We start from the raw sequence: 19,345 nt of genomic DNA, 5'->3' as shown, positions 1-19,345 counted from the left end.
GGTTTTCGGATTAACGCAGAAAATAAGGTTTGTGGTAAACACAGGCTTAGAAGATCTCAAATGTTTTGTTCTATGAGATAATCTTAATCAGCCAATGTCATTTTTTGTAAATGTTGAAGCATTTATGTCTCATAAAAGGGTTCATAATTCATAAAGGTCATGTTAGCGGACTGATATTATCTCATAGAATAATACGTTTAAAATCTCCTAAACCTGTGTTAATCTCAGACCTTATTTCCAGTGTTTATCCCAAATCCCTATTCTTTGCCCATTCATTTTCTCCATAGGAATGGCTGCACAAACCAGAAGTAACTCATTACTGTTTTTTAGGACTACAAGCTGGCCAGCTCTATAAGCTTGGTGGTAGTTGAACTAAATTCCTATCTAGGAAGTGTTTGCCATGTACTGGTGCAGTGAACTATTGGAACTACACACTACTTTTTTGCAAAAATTTTACCAAATATGGGTGAAGTAGGCAATAATTTCTTGCTTCAGCACACGGTCATCATTGTATGGTCATTGTTGTGGAGTAGGCTTCCAGGGTTGGGGTCAATACCATTTAGATTCAGAAAGTAAACCGAATTCCATTTCAACATTTTTCTAATTGAAAAATGCTGAAGATAATTGGAATAGAGTGCTGAGTACCATCACCCTTTTTCTTGGTCAAATCGCCATTACACAGCCTGGAGGTGTGTTGGGTCATTGCCCTGTTGAAAAACAAATGATAGTCCCACTAAGCACAAACATTTATTTGGGTTGCAATTTCTGAGGCTTGTGACTCTAATGAACTTATCCTCTGCAGCAGAGGTTACTCTGGGTCTTCCTTTCCTGTGGTAGTCAACATGAGAGCCAGTTTCATCATAGCGCTTGATAGTTTTTGCGACTGCACTTGAAGAAACCTTAAAAGTTCTTGAAATGTTCCGCATTGACTGACCTTCATGTCTCAAAGTAATAATGGACTGTCGTTTCTCTATTTGAGCTGTTCTTGCCATAGTATGGACTTGGTCTTTTACCAAATAGGGCTTTCTTTTGTATACCACCCCTACCTTGTCACAACTCAAATGATTGGCTCAAACACATTAAGAAGGATAGAAATTCCACAAATTAACTTTTAACAAGGCACACCTGTTAATTCAAATGCATTCCAGGTGACTACCTCATGAAGCTGGTTGAGAGAATGTCAAGAGTGTGCAAAGCTGTAATCAAGGCAAAGGGTGACTACTTTGAAGAATCTAAAAAATATAACATATATTTTGATTTGTTTTACACTTTTTTGGTTGCTACATGATTCCATGTGTGTTATTTCATAGTTTTGATGTCTTCACTATTATTCTACAATGTAGAAAATAGTTTTTAAAAAATAAGAAAAACCCTTGAATGAGTAGGTGTGTCCAAACTTTTGACTGGTATTGTAAATTAGATTCAAATTTGGGGAAGATCATTTTCACCATAAAAATAAAAAGCATTACATGCATATCGCCATTTGCGGTCACTTTTGAGAGTGGTGTTTTCCCGCTAATGGACAATTCGCACTTATAGACTAATATCGTGTGCAAATTGCTGTGCTTATAATGTGAAGAAATAGCCTAATAGTTTATCAACATTTTAAAATAAGCGTTGTGATCTGTTGCTTAAAAATGTTTTTTTGATTCTAGTGGTTGTATTAATTTGGGATCTATCGCATCCCACACCTGTCCCAGGCTATGTTTGGAATATTTATTTCTCGCCCAGAATAGAATAGGTCAACTTTTGTACTATGTGGATAGTAGATTGACATAAGCTAGTGTTTTTGCTGTTTGTTAGGCCTACTCATCTTGTTGGCTGATGAAAAGTAAATGTGGACAGTTCTTCCAATATCTTCAATATGTTAAATTGTATTCTTCATGCTATAAAATAATATAAAATAATGCCATGGAATACTAAGCAAATCTTGTCTGGTAAATGATCTAGTGTAGCCCACAGCCATATGGGATAGCCAGATCACGGCCTAACATAAGGACAACTCAGAGTATGGTATTCTATTCTTCTGAAATAGACTACATTTTCTTCATATCATGTTTCTTTAGACCGGTCTAAAATAAATAATGGATTTATTTTGATGGTCTATGCTATATTACATGGATTTATTAGACTTTTTAAAAATGTAGATGTTCCAAAGATCTGCATCAGTGGCTTGTAGGCTATGTATGGAAGCTCGGAAATGCTAAATGTGTTTATGTTCATTAACCTTCATTTGCTGTGGGACCGGTGGTTATTTGCTTGACAATCACCAGCTGACGAAATTTCATGACCGCAATAGCCCTAATGGAGACTACGGAAGTGTTCTAGATTCTGCACTCTTGTCTACATGAATGGTGGAAGGAAATTATCTTTGAGTGAATTAGTTTTTTCTGGGAGGGTTTGAATAAATTGGGGAGGGTGAAGCTTTCCCAGGGATGTGATGCCTTTGATGTTTGAGTTGGGAGTTCAAGGGAGGAAATCTCGGTTAACCCAGAAGTAAAATCTCACATAATTTGGTCAACTGTGCAGAATCTGCCCACGGGACATTAACGGGACAAAGGTTATTGGGGTTACATATTATGTTCATAGCTGTTGTTCAGTATTTAGTATACACTAAGGATCATGGTCCAAACACACCAACGCAGTTGTTGAGGCCACGACAATGCCTTTTCCCCCTCAGGAGGCTGAAAAGATTTCGCATGGGCCTTCCGATCCTCAAAAAATTCTGCAGCTGAACCATTGAAAGCAGCTTGACTGGCTGCATCACCACATGGTAAGGCAACTGCTTGACATCCGACCGCAAGGTGCTACAGAGAGTAGTGCGTACGGCCCAGTACATCACTGGGACCGAACTCCCTGCCATTCAGCACCTCTATACCAGTTAGTGTCAGAGGAAGGTCCTAAATATTGTCAAAGACCCCAGCCACCCAAGTCATAGACTGGTCTCTTTGCTACCGCATGGCAAGCGGTTCTGGAGCGCCAAGTCTGCGACCCAAGGCTCCTGAACCGCTTCTACCCCCAAGCCATAAAACTACTGAACAGTTAATCAAATGGCCACCCAGACTATTTAAATTGACCCCCAACCCCCCCTTGTTTTTACACTGCCGCTAATCGCTGTTTTTGATCTATGCAAATCAAATCAAATTTTATTTGTCACATACACATGGTTAGCAGTCACTTTACAAATGATCTCGACTAACCTGTACACATTGACTCGGCACCGGTACCGGTACCCCCTGTATATTGCCTCGTTATTGTTAATAATTTTCATGTGACTTTAAAAAAAAAATGTAACTTTAGTTTATTTAAGAAATATTTTCTTAACTCTATTTCTTGAACTGCATTGTTGGTTAAGGGCTTGTAAGTAAGTATTCAGTGCATGTGACAAATAAAATGTGCTTGGATTTTATTATCTTTCCTGATTGCATAGTCCCCTTTTTTTTACCCCTACCGACATGTACACATTACCTTAATTACCTCAACTACCTCACATTGTCTCTACCGGTACTCCCTGTATATAGCCTCACTATTGTTATTTTATTATGTCACTATTTCCTTTTTTTCTTATTTGCTATTCTTTTCTTACTTTTTAACTCTGTATTGTTGGGAAAGGGCTCATAAGTAAGCACTGTATCTGGCGCATGTGACAAATAAAATTGGATTTAATTTGGATCATAATCCATACACACCAACACAGTCGCTAAGAGGGCACGACAACGCCTCTTCTCCCTCAGGAGACGGAAAAGATTTAGTATGGGCCCTCAGATCCTCAAAAAGTTCCACAGCTACACTATTGAGATAATCTTGACTGTATCACTGCATGGTATGGCAACTGCTTGGCATTCTACCGGAAGGCGCTACAGAGGGTAGTGCAAACGGCTCAGTAGATGACTGCCATCCAGGACTTCTATACCGGGCAGTGTCTCCAGGCAACAAGTCACAGACTGTTCTCTCTGCTACCGCACGACAAGCAGTACCGATGCACCAATTCTGGAACCAACAGGATCCTGAACAGCTTCTACCCCCCAAATAATACGATTGTGCAATATTTAGTTAAACCCTCACACCCTTTGTATATAGCCAAGTTTTCATTACTCATTGTGTATCTATTATTACATGTTTACTTTCCTATTCCTACATTTTCTTCCTCTGCATTGTTGGGAAGGGCCCGTAAGAAAGCATTTCACCGTTAGTCCACACCTGTTGTTTACAAGGCATGGGACAAATACTATTTGATAATGGTGAGCGTGAACCACACAGAGTAGGTGGAGGTACAGTTGAAGTCGGAAGTTTACATACACCTTTGCCAAATACATTTAAACTCAGTTTTTCACCATTCCTGATATTTAATCCTAGTAAAAATTCCCTGTCTTAGGCCAGTTAGGATCACCACTTTATTTTAAGAATGTGAAATGTCAGAATAATAGTAGAGAGAATGATTTATTTCAGCTTTTATTTCTTTCATCACATTCCCAGTGGGTCACAAGTTTACATCCACTCGATTAGTATTTGGCAGCATTGCCTTTAAATTGTTTAACTTGGGTCAAACGTTTCAGGTAGCCTTCCACAAGCTTCCCACAATAAGTTGGGTGAATTTTGTCTCATTCCACCTGACAGAGCTGGTGTAACTGAGTCAGGTTTGTAGGCCTCCTTGCTCACACACGCTTTTTCAGTTCTGCCCACATATTTTCTATAGGATTGAGGTCAGGGCTTTGTGATGGCCACTCCAATACTTTGACTTTGTTGTCCTTAAGCCATTTTGCCACAACTTTGGAAGTATGCTTGGGGTCATTGTCCATTTGGAAGACCCATTTGCGACCAAGCTTTAACTTCATGACTGTTGTCTTGAGATGTTGCTTCAATATATCCACATCATTTTCCCACCTCATGAAGCCATCTATTTTGTGAAGTGCACCAGTCCCTCCTGCAGCAAAGCACCCCCACAACATGATGCTGCCACCCCCGTGCTTCACGGTTGGGATGGTGTTCTTCGGCTTGCAAGCCTCCCCCTTTCTCCTCCAAACATAACGATGGTCATTATGACCCAACAGTTCTATTTTCGTTTCATCAGACCAGAGGACATTTCTCCAAAAATTACGATATTTTTCCCCATGTGCAGATGCAAACCGTAGTCTGGCTTTTTTATGGGGGTTTTGGAGCAGTGGCTTCTCCCTTGCTAAGCGGCCTTTCAGGTTATGTCGATATAGGACTTGTTTTACTGTGGATATAGATATGTTTCCTCCAGCATCTTCACAAGGTCCTTTGCTGTTGTTCGGGGATTGATTTGCACTTTTCGCACCAAAGTACGTTCAACTCTAGGAGACAGAACGCATCTCCTTCCTGAGCGGTATGATGGCTGAGTGGTCCCATGGTGTTTATACTTGCATACTATTTTTTGTACAGATGAACATGGTACCTTCAGGCATTTAGAAATTTCTCCCAAGAATGAACCAGAAATGTGGAGGTCTACAATTGTTTTGAGGTTTTGGCTGATTTCTTTTGATTTTCCCATAATGTAAAGCAGACGCACTGAGTTTGAAGGTAGGCCTTACATCCAGAGGTACACCTCCAATTGACTCAAATATCAATTAGCCTATCAGAAGCTTCTGATGACAATTTTCTGGATTTTTCTAAGCTTTTTAAAGACAGTCAACTTAGTGTATGTAAACTTCTGACCCACTGAAATTGTGATACAGTGAATTATAAGTGAAATAATCTGTCTGTAAACAATTAATGGATAAATTACTTGTGTCATGAACAAAGTAGATGTCCTAACTGACTTGTCAAAACTATAGTTTGTTAACAAGAAATTTGTGGTGGTTGAAAAACATTTTTTAATGACTCCAACTGTATTCACTGAGTTACTGTTAGCATTTCCTGATTAAACATCCCAGTTGGAAGGAGATTCCGTAAATAATGAGACATTTGGGCAGAGTTGGTGCATTACATATTTATTTACAAATAGAAAATACCAAACAATTTAAAGAGGAAACAGAAAATACAAACCATTTAAAGAGGAAACAGAAAGTCATACATTGCAGAGGCTGTCATAGGATACACACTTGTCAGAAGGCACACGAGCACAAACTTACTTCTCATGCGCACGCACACACACCCTCTTTCTCAACCACTAACTACACTGCCCAAGTACTCCTCAGAACATAGACTACTATAAAGAAAAAAAAGCACATTGAATATTACAGTAACCGTAAAACATATTTTAATTGCACAACATTGTGTCCTACTGAACGTGACCCAGGTTACCCAACTGCGTTCAACAGCATTTAATTGTTGCATTTGGCAAGACAACAGCTTGGCTAAAGCAGTACCAGTCACACAGCCAGGCCACTACATTAACAATTTATCCACTTATATCTATATATTTACTCCTCATACAAACTCCTCTTTGGATGTGTACAGTAAAGTAAAATCCTTACTTGCTGTTCACAACAAAACACTTTCTCAATAACCAGAATATTCAACGGAACGTCCAAAGGAAACCATTTCATTATCCAAGTACACTATAAGAAATAAGATTTGCCAAACAATGTAAAGTATATATTTTTTTTACAGAACAGATAAAGATGTGATAACAAAGAGGCATGAATACTGTTCACCACCCAAACACCTCTTAACTACAGCCATTGGACAGCTCTAGGAAATCATTCAGCTTGTTCCTCTGCTTTGACTGACAGCCTGTAAATACAGCCCCTCCCAGACTATTGGCTCCATCAGTTGAGACCACAGTAAACTATGAGTGTAAAAAACAAAAATGGGAAAGATACAATGACACATTTGTAACATAAATATAGCCAATTCAGATCTTTTTCATTGGTTAAAAGACCAATTAGTGGAAAAAAAGATCAGAATTTGGCAGGCTGTCTAAACACAGCCTACAATGGTCACCTACAGGTAAGTTCACTGCAGACATTCATGCACAGCCGTGCGTGACCACACTGAAGCAGAGAACTTTAAGGCGGATAGCATGTGCATGTATACAGCCACCGAGAAGGCAAATGGCAAAGATATAAAACACAAACAAACAAGTAACACTGACATATGATAACTGTGTTGGCTTCCTTTCCAAAAGAAGTTGCTACTGTGTATATAGAGAGAACTAAACAGAGAGGGACTGACTCAGACAGCCCCATAATAAGGCTCTATGGTCCTCCAGAGAAATAGAAGACACCACACAAGGTTTTGGGTGAAAGAGTCTGAGGCAGGGGGTGTGGCGTGTGCATGTGTGGTGGTTGAGGCCAGCAGGGGTATAGGTGTAGGCCTAAGCCTGCCAATAGGTGTATATGTACTGAAGTGGGGATCCATGGATCCTTAGGGGTAAGAAAGGGAGGGTTGTAACAAGCATGTAGGGGAGGGGGTATTATAGGTAATGGAGTGGGGGTCCATGGATCCTGTTATGAGGACACAGTAATGGGATTGAGGGAACCGTTCCTGCTGAAGAACTTGGTGAAGGCCTCTTCTAACACAGTGGCCATCCTGCTTTGGTCCACCTGTAGGGACAATCAATCAATTAACATGTTGTTGAGCATATTGAAGATAATATGGATGCCATGCTTCAGAGATATACAGTGCCTTCAGAATGTATGCATACCCCTTGACTTATTCCAGTTTGTTGTTACAGCCTGAATTCAAAATGGAGTAAAAATATTTTTTTCACACCCATTTACACACAATATCCCATAATGAAGTGAAAACATGTTTTTAGATATTTGTAAATTTATCAAAAATTAAATACAGAAATATGCAATTTACACAAGTATTCACACCCCCGAGTCAATACATGTTAGAATCAATCACCTTTGGCAGCGACTACAGCCTAAGAGCTTTCTCCACCTTGATTGTGTTCAAACTCTCAGGTTAGTTGTTGATCATTGCTAGACAGCCATTTTCAAATCTTGCTATAGATTTTCAAGCTGATTTAAGTCAAAACTGTAACTAGGCCACTCAGGAACATTCAACGCTGTCTTGGTTAGTAGCTAGTGTCTATTTGGCCTTGTGCTTTAGGTACTTGTCCTGCTGAAGGTGTCTGTTGAAAAGCAGGACTGAACCTTGTTTTCCTCTAGGATATTGCCTGTTCTTAGCTCTATTTTGTTAATACATTTTTAAAAACTCCCTAGTCCTCGCCGATGACAAGCATACCCATAACATGATGCAACCACCGTGCTTTAAAATATGAAGAGTGGTAATCAGTGATGTGTTGGATTTGCCCCAAACATAACACTTTGTATTCAGAACAAAAAGTTAATTGCTTTGCCACATTTCTTGCAGTACTACTTTAGTGCCTTATTGCAAACAGGATACATATTTTTAAATGTTTTTCTTCCTTTTCACTTTGTCATTTAGGTTAGTATTGTGGAGTAACTACACTGTTGTTGATCTATCCTCAGTTTTCTCCTACCACAGACATTAAAAGCTGTAACCTTTTTAAAGTCACCACTGGCCTCATGGTGAAATCCCTGAGCGATTTCCTTCCTCTGCGGCAACTGAGTTAAGAAAGCCACCTATATCCATGTAGTGACTGGGTGTATTGACACACCACCCAAAGAATAATTAATAACTTCACCATGTTAAAAGGGATATTCAATGTCAGTTTTTTTTAACCGATCTACCAATAGGTGCCCTTCTTTGTGAGACATTGGAAAACCTCCCTGGTCCTTGTGGTTGAACCCGTGGTTGTAATTCACTGCTCGACTGAGGGACCATACAGATACTTGTATGTGCGGGGTACAGAGATGAGGTAGTCATTCAAAAATCATGTTAAACACAATTATTGCACACAGAGAGAATCCATGCAAGTTATTAACCTCTTGAAACTAGGGGGCACTATTTTTATTTTTGGAAAAATAACGTTCTCAAAGTAAACGGCCTATTTCTCAGGACCAGATGCTAGAATATGCATATAATTGACAGCTTAGGATAGAAAACTCTAAAGTTTCCAAAACTGTCAAAATATTGTATGTGAGGATAACAGAACTGATATTGTAGGCGAAACCCTGAGGAAAATCCAATCAGGAATTGCCTCTTATTTTGAAACCGTTGTCTTCCTATGCACCCCTATTGGCCATCGACTACATTGCGTAAGTGGCCAGCTGAGGGCTCTCAGAGTGAAACTTGCGTAAAAGACAGGTAGTCATTTTCCCTCTCGCTCCTACCGAAAAGAAAATTGTCCCAGATGATATATTATCTAATAAATATTTGAAAAACACCTTGAGGATTGATTATAAAAAACGTTTGCCATGTTTGTGTCGATATTATGGATGTAATTTGATTTTTTTCCCCCGGTGTTGATACATGTATGTGCGGGGTACAGAGATGAGCTAGTCATTCAAAAATCATGTTAAACACTATTATTGCATACAGAGAGAATCCATGCAAGTTATTAAGCACATTTTTACTCCTGAACTTATTTAGGCTTTCCATAACAAAAGGGGTTGAATACTTACTGACTCAAGACATTTCAGCTTTTTATTTTAAAATTAATTTGTAAAAGAAAAATAATAATCTAAAAAACATAATTCCACTTTGACATTATGGGGTATTGTGTGTAGGCAAGTGACAATCCATTTTAAATTCAGGCTGTAAATGTGGGAAAAGTTAAAGGATGTGAATACTTTCTGAAGGAACAAAGTAAGAGACTCTAAAAACAGACAGTACTATCTATAGTGGAGTGGAGAGCAGGAGCTGCTATCTGGCATTTGAGTGTGTGTTTATAGGGGTCAGTGAGAGCTGAAGTGGGTGCAGGGTGTGACCCTCTAAAATGGACACTCACTGCCTCTCCTATGCCAGCTACAACAATTACACTCTCAAACCCTGATACACACACACCTCTCTACCGTACACACACACCTCTACCACAGAACCCCTAGAAACACACACACTTGTTCCTCTCTCTCACAAAAGTACACCCTTACCTCGCTGATGAAGCCCAGTTGTACCAGCTCAACAGCCAGTTCCTGTACATTCTCATCTGAAGCAGAACAGACAGTAGGGTCAGTGGAAACACACACACACACACACACATTGTCTAGCAGTGAAGTTGCCCTTTAGGTGCAAAATTAACTGTGTTGGCAACACCAACATTAACCACAAGAGTTACATTGGACTTTAGACAGAAACCGTAGTGCCTAGCCTCTTCCTGTTATAATCTTACCATCACTGATAGACGCATAATGTGTGTGTCTACTGCAGAAAGTGTCAGTGCCCAGCCCTCCCCAGAGAGCAGCTGCCAGCAGCATACACACGCCTGCCATTCTCAACACGCAGGCCTGCAACACTAGACGCCTGCCATGTGTGTGTCTGGACACAGCCACCTGGCCATGCAAAGACTTGTTCCATGTATATCCCTGACTTAAACCTCTATTCCTTACAGGGTTCAATAATATCCTGTTTGTACTGTCTAGGGATCCCTGATATGACCTATGCATTCCCCCACCCTCCCCATTCCATCTTATCTGCACGTTAGACTCTCCCACTACTTTTCACACATACACGGCACACATGCATGTATTTCCACGCACAGTCTGTTGGTGGCAGCTATGCATGCGATAGGAGCAGCCCCACTGGTGTGGGTTAGGCTGGGGTTACAGTACACTAGGGCAGGCCAGTGCCTGGAGTCATAAAGACAAAAAAAACACAGACAGGCTTGGATGGCCAAAGTCGTGCCATTCCCAGACAACACACAGAGTCCGAAACAAGAGCTGGGAGGGTTATAACTGTAAATCTCTCCAATTGTGAAATCTGACATCGTTTAATTGCAGGAATGGACAACATTGATGGGGGTGGGGCCCACAATATATCTGAACTCATCATGAGGGGCAGCAGTTGCTCGCAGGTCTGGTACCCACATCCACCTTGTGTATTCTACTATTCTAACTCACAACAGCAAGTTGAGACCCCGAATGAGTGTACCCCCACCAGAAATATATACATATACAATACCAGTCAAAAGTTGACACACCTACTCATTCAAGGGTTTTTCTTTATTTTTACTATTTTCTACATTGTAGAATAATAGTGAAGACATCAAAACTATGTAATAACATATATGGAATCCTGTAGTAACCAAAAAAGTGTTATATATTTTATATTTGAAAATCTTCAAAGTAGTCATCCTTTGCCTTGATGACAGCTTTGCACACTCTTGGCATTCTCTCAACCAGCTTCATGAGGTAACTGGTATGCATTTCAATTAACAGGTGTGCCTCGTTAAAAGCTAATTTGTGGAATTCCTTTCCTTCTTAATGCATTTGAGCCAATCAGTTGTGTTGTGACAAGGTAGGGTTGGTATACAGACGAAAGCCAAGTCCATTTTATATGTGCTTTATCTTGCCCAGGTCGCAATTGTAAATGAGAACTTGTTCTCAACTTGCCTACCTGGTTAAATAAAGGTGAAATAAAAATAAAATATTATGGCAAGAACAGCTCAAATAAGCAAAGAGAAACGACAGTGCATCATTTAAGACATGAAGGTCAGTCAATCCGGAAAATTTCAAGAACTTTTAAAGTTTCTTTGGGTGCAGTCGCAAAAACCATCAAGTGCTATGATGAAACTAGGACCCAGAGTTACCTCTGCTGCAGAGGATATGTTCACTAGAGTTACCAGCCCAAATAAATACTTCAGAGTTAAAGTAACAAACACATCTCAAAATCAACTGTTCAGAGGAGACTGCGTTAATCAGGCCTTCATTTAATTTTTACATTTTACCTTTATTTTACTAGGCAAGTCAGTTAAGAACAAATTCTTATTTTCAATGACGGCCTAGGAACAGTGGGTTTAACTGCCTGTTCAGGGGCAGAACGACAGATTTGTACCTTGTCAGCTCGGGGATTCGAACTTGCAACCTTTCGATTACGAATCCAACACTCTAACCACTAGGCTACCCTGCCGCCGCATGGTCGAATTGCTGCAAAGAAACCACTACTAAAAGGACACCAATAAGAAGAAGAAACTTGCTTGGGCCAAGAAACACGAGCAATGGACATTAGACCAGTGGAAATTTGTCCTTTGGTCTGATGAGTCCACATTTGACATTTTTGGTTCCAACCACTGTGTCTTTGTGAGATGCAGAGTAGGTGAACGGCATGAAGGAGGGGTGATGGTGCTTTGCTGGTGACACTGTCAGTGATTTATTTAGAATTCAAGGCACACTTAACCAGCATGGCTACCACAGCATTATGCAGCGATACGCTATCCCATCTGGTTTGCGCTTAGTGGAACTATCATTTGTTTTTCAACAGGACAATGACACAACACACCTCCGGGCTGTGTAATGGCTATTTGACCAAGGAGAGTGATGGAGTGCTGCATCAGATGACCTGGCCTCCACAATCACCCGACCTCAACCCAATTGAGAATGTATGGGATAAGTTGGACCGCAGAGTGAAGGAAAAGCAGCCAACAAGTGCTCAGCATATGTGGGAACTCTTTCAAGACTGTTGGAAAAACATTCCAGGTGAAGCTGGTTGAGAGAATGCCAAGAGTGTGCAAAGCTGTCATCAAGGAAAATGGTAGCTACTTTGAAGAATCTAAAATATATTTGTTTAACACTTTTTTGGTTACTACATGATTCCATGTGTTATCTCAGCATTTTGATGTCTTCACTATTATTCTACAATTTTAAAAGAAAGAAAAATCCTTGAATTGAGTGTGTCCAAACTTTTGATTGGTATTGTACATATTTTAAATTGATCTGAGGGCTGCCATTTACCCATCCCTGGTTTAAAGGAATGCTGTGTGGTTATGTTATTTTACCCAAACACCTGTCTATAACACATAGTTTGATGGAGACTTGTAGTCTGTCTAGCCTGTTAGGAGGGGGACCATCCTGTAAGACTTAATCCTATTGGCCCCCTTGGGAGCTGTATATGGGCTGTGGATTGTCAGGCTATTATTATAGAAGACCTAAGGGTCCAAGCGTTCTAATAAAGCACACTGGGTTGCCATAGCATAGATATAGCATCTCAGTGTGTGTGCAGTCTTCCTTTTCTTTTAGCTGTTCGTATACTTTGATCTCCAGCCCCTGCCTGCCCAGATCAATGTCTGTGTGTTTCTATCTCTTGTTCTTACTGGGTAACAAGTCACAGCTTAAGTGTCTGTTGAGTTTGTCCTCCAGCTTCAACAGTAGTGTCAGCTGTGGATAGAAAGGAGATGTAACAGTTACACATTCAGTGACTGGCCACTAGAACACACTCGTCTATGGTCATCTAACTTTTATTCACGGATCTAAAAATAATTAGATTAACACTACTTACATGATGTTTTGCACCCTCCTCCACTGGCTCAATATTACACTGCATCTGAACAACCTGCAGAAGGTAAGAAATGTAGATAGGAATCCAACAAATAAAATGTATTAGGTAGTATTACCATTATTAGTTCATTGAGTGGATTTGTATACTTTCCCCACTCACCTTGCGTGTCTCTAGTTCAGCAGGTTCTGGGGTTGGGGATTTGACAGAAGGGGTGACAATGGGGGACTTAACAGGGGACTGCTGGGGCTGCTGGTGAGAGGGCAAGCCAAATGCTGTCAGGGGGTAGATGCCATTCCTGTTGGGTAGGGAGGGCAGCGAGGTTATGTTACATGTCATGATTAGACGGGTAAAGTACACATTTTATTTGTTTGTGACCAATCAGGGGGGGCCAAATCACAGACAGGCGATAATCTTACACACATTTACATTTAAGTCACACATTTAATTAAGGCCAAAGTGAAGACCCCAAATTGTTCAAAAGCTTGCCAAATCAAAACTCTGGGAGCAAATCTTGAGTTTTCAGGTATTCTCATTCATTTTTCAAATAGATATTCTAACAATACTTCAACTAAAAGTAAGAGTGGTGGAAGGGCTGGATACAAACACATTTGAGATACAAGCAAAGCAGAATAACAGTCCAAGTTAAATACTGCCACCAGGTGGTTGTATAGTGCATTACAGGATCATTGTCTAGTACTGAGTGCTGTGGGTTAACTACGCCCTCTAGTGGTGAGCATGCTCGACATCTGCCCAGTCGTGGTCAATAGTTGATGGGGAGTTCCTTACCGGACATCCTCCAGGAACTTATCCAGCTCCAAGGCAGGAAACTGAGACAGTCTGATGAGGAAAGAAACAGGATCAGCACAGGTTTCTGGAGAAAATGCGCTGAAATAAAAAACCAATTGTGGCTTCCTTGAAGTATAAACTGTTGTCTCTTACTTGAGCTGCACACCCTCCTTGATCTCAGCGATGATGAGGTTGGGGTCCATGTTCTTAGTGATCTCCTCTAAGGCATTCTCAGGGATCATGTCTAAAAGAGGTATGGAAAAGATTAGGGGTACTCACACTGGTGGTGACAATGCAGTGTGTGTTTGTGAGAATGCGTGTGTCTTGTGTTTGAGACTCAAACTGGAGTGTGTGTGATAAGACTCACACTGGTGCCTGATGATACAGAGTATGTGAGTGAGAGTGTGTACAATAAAACTCACGCTGGTGGCTGACGATGCAGTGCGCAGCTAACAGCTTCAACAGGGGCACCTCAAACAGAGCCTGGTGGAACAGCAGCTCTCTGGCTGTAGGTCTCTTAAACGGGTCAGCCTCCAGACAAGTCTGGATAAACTCCTGCAAGGTACACACACACACATGGCATCACACACACAGTTCCAGGGAAAATCTTATAATACATGCACGCATGTATATATGTAGTTCTGTCCTTGAGCTGTTCTTATCTATTAATGTTCTGTATTATGTCATGTTTACGCACACAGACAAACACACTCCTACCCTCTGCAGTAGGTCTTCCAGTGACTGTATGGCATTGTTGATGGCCTCCTGAGAGACGTAGGAAGATTCTCCATTCCCCTGGATCTCCAATACTGCCATCTACACAACACATAATGATATCACCACCACCCACGCAACACAAGTCGCAACACCGTCACATAAAAATGATGCGGAGTAATGACATCACAAATTCTGGCACAGAGATAAATGGCCATGGGAAATGGGTGATGTTAAGTGTCCCAGCTCACCTCCAGGGCACACATCCCAAAGGAATAGATATCCACTGCAGTGGTGACATCTGCAACAGCTACAGGTGAGAAAATGTAAGATAGGAAACAATGGATTGAGTGACTCAATAGTCAATCATTTCCTGAGAATATATGCATTCCTTATACCCTACAAATAACCAAACATATAACCTATCCATAAATGTCCTTCTTTACCGCCATATTCTGGGGCGAAGAAGTGCAGGTTTTTCTGCTCCTCTCTGCAGGTCTTTACATGGTTGTTGATGGTGTCTGGAGCCACTGAAGGAGAAAAACAGATATACTGGGTTAGACAGTCTATAAATCTGTTATAACCGGTTATAAATATGTTATCTCTGGAAGATAAACCCATACAGGGCTGGCCTGGACATTGCTGCTAAGCCCATAATAAACCAGTGGCTATGACTAGAGTCCTACCTGATCCTATCTTGATGAGTCCGTTGTGTTGGATGAAGATGGTGTCACAGGTCAGGTTCCCGTGGATGATGGGCGGCTCACAGGAGTGGAGGTAACTACAGAGCCACATCAGAAAGCAGAGAAGTAAAGCACTGTGTTTTTTTGGCTTACCTCATAAACCAGGGTAGGTTCAGTAGCGCACGACACAGGATAATATTTTGGAATGGAAATTTTAAAAAAATGTTGACAACATTAGGTATTAGTACCTCCCCATTTCACTCGGTTTTAAAACGCTCAGCCCTGTTTCGTGCCTACCGAGCATGACCCTGGCTGCCCATTTGGATAGGATATGGGGTCTTAGCGTTGCAGCTATGGCAGAGTTGGTCTGTGTGAGAGAAAGACTGACCTGAGGGCTGAGAGGATCTGGGTGCACCATCTCTTCCAGGCCTAAAGAACAAACACCATACTTCCTGTTACATGTAGACTATTGAACGTCTTCTTATACGCTAAGCATCCTTTGATGTGCTACTGTGTTGTAGGTGACGTGGTGGGCAGGGTCAATTCTATTATGATTATCCGCACCTTTTCATTCATAGTCTTGTGGTTCTTCTTGGTCTTCTTCAGAAACTGCTTCAGACTTCCCGAGGACATGTACTCAGTGATGAAAATAACCTGAGGTGTAGACAAAGGAAAAACAAGTTAAGAAGAATCATTCAAATTATGTTGTTACATTGTTCCATAATTTCCCTCACTCGCATTCAGTCCTGATTATATCAACCAGGCCAAACAAGGAAGGTTTCTCCTCTCGTAGCAGACAGAACTTACCCTGGCGCGGTTGATGTCATTGATGTCAGCCCAGTACTTGTGGAACTTGACGATGTTGAGATGTTCCAGCTGAATCAGGTTGTCAAACACAGACTTCACCTTCTCCTGTTCACAGAGGTGGATAGACATGGTAAACATTTAACTAAACAGTGGTGGGATCAACTGTTTGTATCAGTGTGCAAGGCATATAACATTAGATATTCGCTCAAGTACAAAGATAACAGTTCTACTAGACAAGAGAGAGGAGGGGGGAAATAACAAATGCTATCTCTTCCTCCAGGCCAGATTGCATCATGAGATAGAAGCCTCAAAGCAAGTGAGTGAAATGATGGAACAATGTAACAACATAATTTGAACGATTCTTCTTTTTTTCCCCTTTGTCTTCACCTCAGGTTATTTTCATCATGGAATACATGACCTCAGCAAGTCTGAAGCAGTTTCTCCCCCTGTAAACTACACATTGCGTTGCATTCCATGTCTGAAATGTGGTGTATAAATAAAATGATATGTTATTTTATTGTAAGGACAGAGCTGTCTGTATTCAGCTACTTAGAAAGGAAGCTTTGAGCTGTTTGAATTTGAGTTCAGATTAAGTAATGAGTCAATAAAAGGACACTGGGGGTCTGATTTCAGACTGAGCATCCTGCTGGTGTCGCCACCAGGCATACTGTACCTCCTGCAGCTTGAAGTTCTTCCTCTCTGAAAACATGACCTCGTTCCAGACCACCTCCACCCCTTCCTCCGTGTCCATGGCCAGGTAGGCAGCATCTATCCCTGGGACATTCCGCTGGTTCACCTGGGGGAGAGAACAGAGGCAGAGACATGGTGGTTCACTTCACAAACACAGTTGCAAAACGTTCATTGACAGTCCAATGGTCTCTCATCTCACCTCCTCTCTGCGTTTCTGCCAGCGGCCGCAGGGGCTCTCCTCCAGGATCTCCGACTCATCTTCGCTCTCCTCCTCCTCATCCTCTGTGGGGGTGGTGGCGGGGGGCCCCGTTACAGGGGGGCACACAGAAGCAGGTCCCTGGCCACTTGGGGTCACCGTCTCTGCCTTGGCTTCCGGAACCTGGAGGGGTTTACCGTCTCCCTCTGACATCACAGCAATACAGGTCTCTGAGAAGGACTATGCTACTCTTCTCCTCTGGGGGGGGGTGTGAAGGCAGAACACCTTTCTCGCTCTTCTCAAACTGTAGCAGTCGCGCCCCCTTCAACTCCCTCCTCTCTCTCACACACCCTGGGAGCTATGAGACACTATAGGCAAACGGGACACTTAATATCACACACACACACACAACTTACATAGCAATCAATACCTTACCTGTTATATGAAATAAGACCTCAACTTTTCTTTATGAACTACTAATCCAATTGGGTCAAGACTTGCTTTGTCACTCCTCAACAACAACTCTATGGTTACCAGTAAAGGCAGCAAAGAAAAGAGATTTACCAGAATTAAAATTGAAAAGTGGCTTACTTGCTATGCAGTTGTTATAGTGGACTGTAATTAATGAGGCAGCCAAGTAAATTGTTTTGTTAGTTTGCTAACGTTAGTGAGCAAGCTAATTGGCTGTCGGGCACTCAAGTTAACTTTACACGCCTCTCTATATCAAACTCAGGACACTAGATATAACTAACAGAAGCTAGCTAATTGATCAACTTTCACCAAAACGTAAAGTTATCCCCGGCCATTGGTCTCATCTACAAAATGCTACATAAACAGTTACATGCATTCAGAAAATGTCAAGCACTAACTCCGATAAACAACAAACAAGCTGAAAACACAACTTTAGCTAACGTTAGCAAAGTTAGCTAGCTATCTCGAGAACTAGCAAGATAACTTAGGCAAGCAGTTTATTAGCTATTGTCAGCTAGCTAGCGTATTAACAAGTCAGCAATAGTCCCAATGTTACCCAGCAATTCTATCGACACACACGGTTAGCTACTTACTTATAAGAAAGCGACGACATGTATTTATTGTAAAACCCCTCACAATGCGTAATTCATCTAGCTAATAACGTTAGAAGCTAGCTATCTATAAATGGCCAGGGGGAGGGACACCGATTCGCAGAATATCAGAACTACTTCCACCATTGTACGCAATGCGCATGTAAAGCGCAGCTTTGATAACCTATACCTCAGCGCTCGAGAGGTAAACATTGCTCCTCTACCACTGATCTAGGATCAGATAACTCTACCTCCAACTCAACCCTATCCCATTCATTAATTAGGGCATTTGTTGGCTAAATAGCCCCTTATTTATCAGCGCTTAATTATCAATGTTGTATTCGCATCATGATACAAAGTAACCATGTTTGGCTAGAAAAAAATCTTACAGGGATACAAAAAGTAACGTTTAACGTAGCCACTGTATAAGTTGAAGTATACATTTACATACATCTTAGCCAAATACATTTAAACTCAGTTAACAATTCCTTACATTTAATCCTAGTTAAAAGTCCATGTCTTAGGTCAGTTAGGATCACCACTTTATTTTAAGAATGTGAAATATCAGAATAATAGTAGAGAGAATGATTTATTTCAGTTTTTATTTCTTTCATCACATTCCCAGTGGGTCAGAAGTTTACATACACTCAATTAGTATTTGGTAGCATTGGCTTTAAAATGGTTTAACTTGGGTCAAACGTTTCAGGTAGCCTTCCACAAGCGTCCCACAATAAGTTGGGTGAATTTTGGCCCATTCCTCCTGATAGAGCTGGTGTAACTGAGTCAGGTTTGTAGGCCTCGTTGCTCGCACACACTTTTTCAGTTCTGCCCACATATTTTCTATAGGATTAGGTCAGGGCTTTGTGATGGCCACTCCAATAACTTGACTTTGTTGTCCTTAAGCCATTTTGCCACAACTTTGGAAGTATGCTTGGGATCATTGTCCATTTGGAAGACTCATTTGCAACCAAGCTTTCACTTCCTGAATGATGTCTTGAGATGTTGCTTTAAATATATCCACATAATTTTCCCACCTCATGATGCCATCTATTTTGTGAAGTGCACCAGTCCCTCCTGCAGCAAAGCATCCCCACAACATGATGCTGCCACCCCCGTGCTTCACGGTTGGGATGGTGTTC

The 19,345-nt window shown here is 41.2% G+C and overlaps 1 protein-coding gene across 2 annotated transcripts; it reads right to left on the bottom strand.

The window, feature by feature from the left end:
- Positions 1–5,930: 5,930 nt before the first annotated feature.
- LOC124001862 (nuclear receptor-binding protein-like) lies at positions 5,931–18,384 on the bottom strand. Of its 2 annotated transcripts, XM_046308988.1 has the most exons (19): positions 18,210–18,384; positions 17,581–17,669; positions 17,149–17,513; positions 16,933–17,055; positions 16,260–16,364; positions 16,017–16,106; positions 15,841–15,881; positions 15,456–15,550; positions 15,216–15,299; positions 15,021–15,079; positions 14,773–14,871; positions 14,478–14,610; positions 14,209–14,299; positions 14,056–14,106; positions 13,429–13,564; positions 13,270–13,323; positions 13,085–13,148; positions 9,930–9,985; positions 5,931–7,508 (listed from the first exon to the last, which is right to left on the bottom strand). In XM_046308988.1, exons 3-19 carry the CDS (start codon positions 17,356–17,358, stop codon positions 7,413–7,415), a joined length of 1,587 nt encoding a protein of 528 aa, XP_046164944.1. In that variant the 5' UTR covers positions 17,359–17,513; positions 17,581–17,669; positions 18,210–18,384; the 3' UTR covers positions 5,931–7,412. The 2 variants fall into 2 exon arrangements, with proteins under 2 accessions (XP_046164944.1, XP_046164943.1); XM_046308987.1 differs by lacking the exon at positions 17,581–17,669.
- Positions 18,385–19,345: the final 961 nt, after the last annotated feature.

The sequence above is a fragment of the Oncorhynchus gorbuscha genome, linkage group LG17 (assembly GCF_021184085.1).
Source record: "Oncorhynchus gorbuscha isolate QuinsamMale2020 ecotype Even-year linkage group LG17, OgorEven_v1.0, whole genome shotgun sequence".
Lineage (NCBI taxonomy): Eukaryota > Metazoa > Chordata > Actinopteri > Salmoniformes > Salmonidae > Oncorhynchus > Oncorhynchus gorbuscha.
Note: the sequence above shows the minus strand (reverse complement) of the source record. Positions and strands in the feature narration are given on the sequence as shown.

Excerpts from the sequence above, each read along its gene's own strand:
- LOC124001862 (XM_046308988.1), bottom strand. The coding sequence starts at position 17,358 with ATGTCAGAGGGAGACGGTAAACCCCTCCAGGTTCCGGAAGCCAAGGCA. Across the intron at positions 14,107-14,208 it reads AAGGAGGGTGTGCAGCTCAA|ACTGTCTCAGTTTCCTGCCT; the intron begins GTAAGAGACAAC and ends TTTCCTCATCAG. Across the intron at positions 13,565-14,055 it reads AAGTTCCTGGAGGATGTCCG|GAATGGCATCTACCCCCTGA; the intron begins GTAAGGAACTCC and ends CCTACCCAACAG.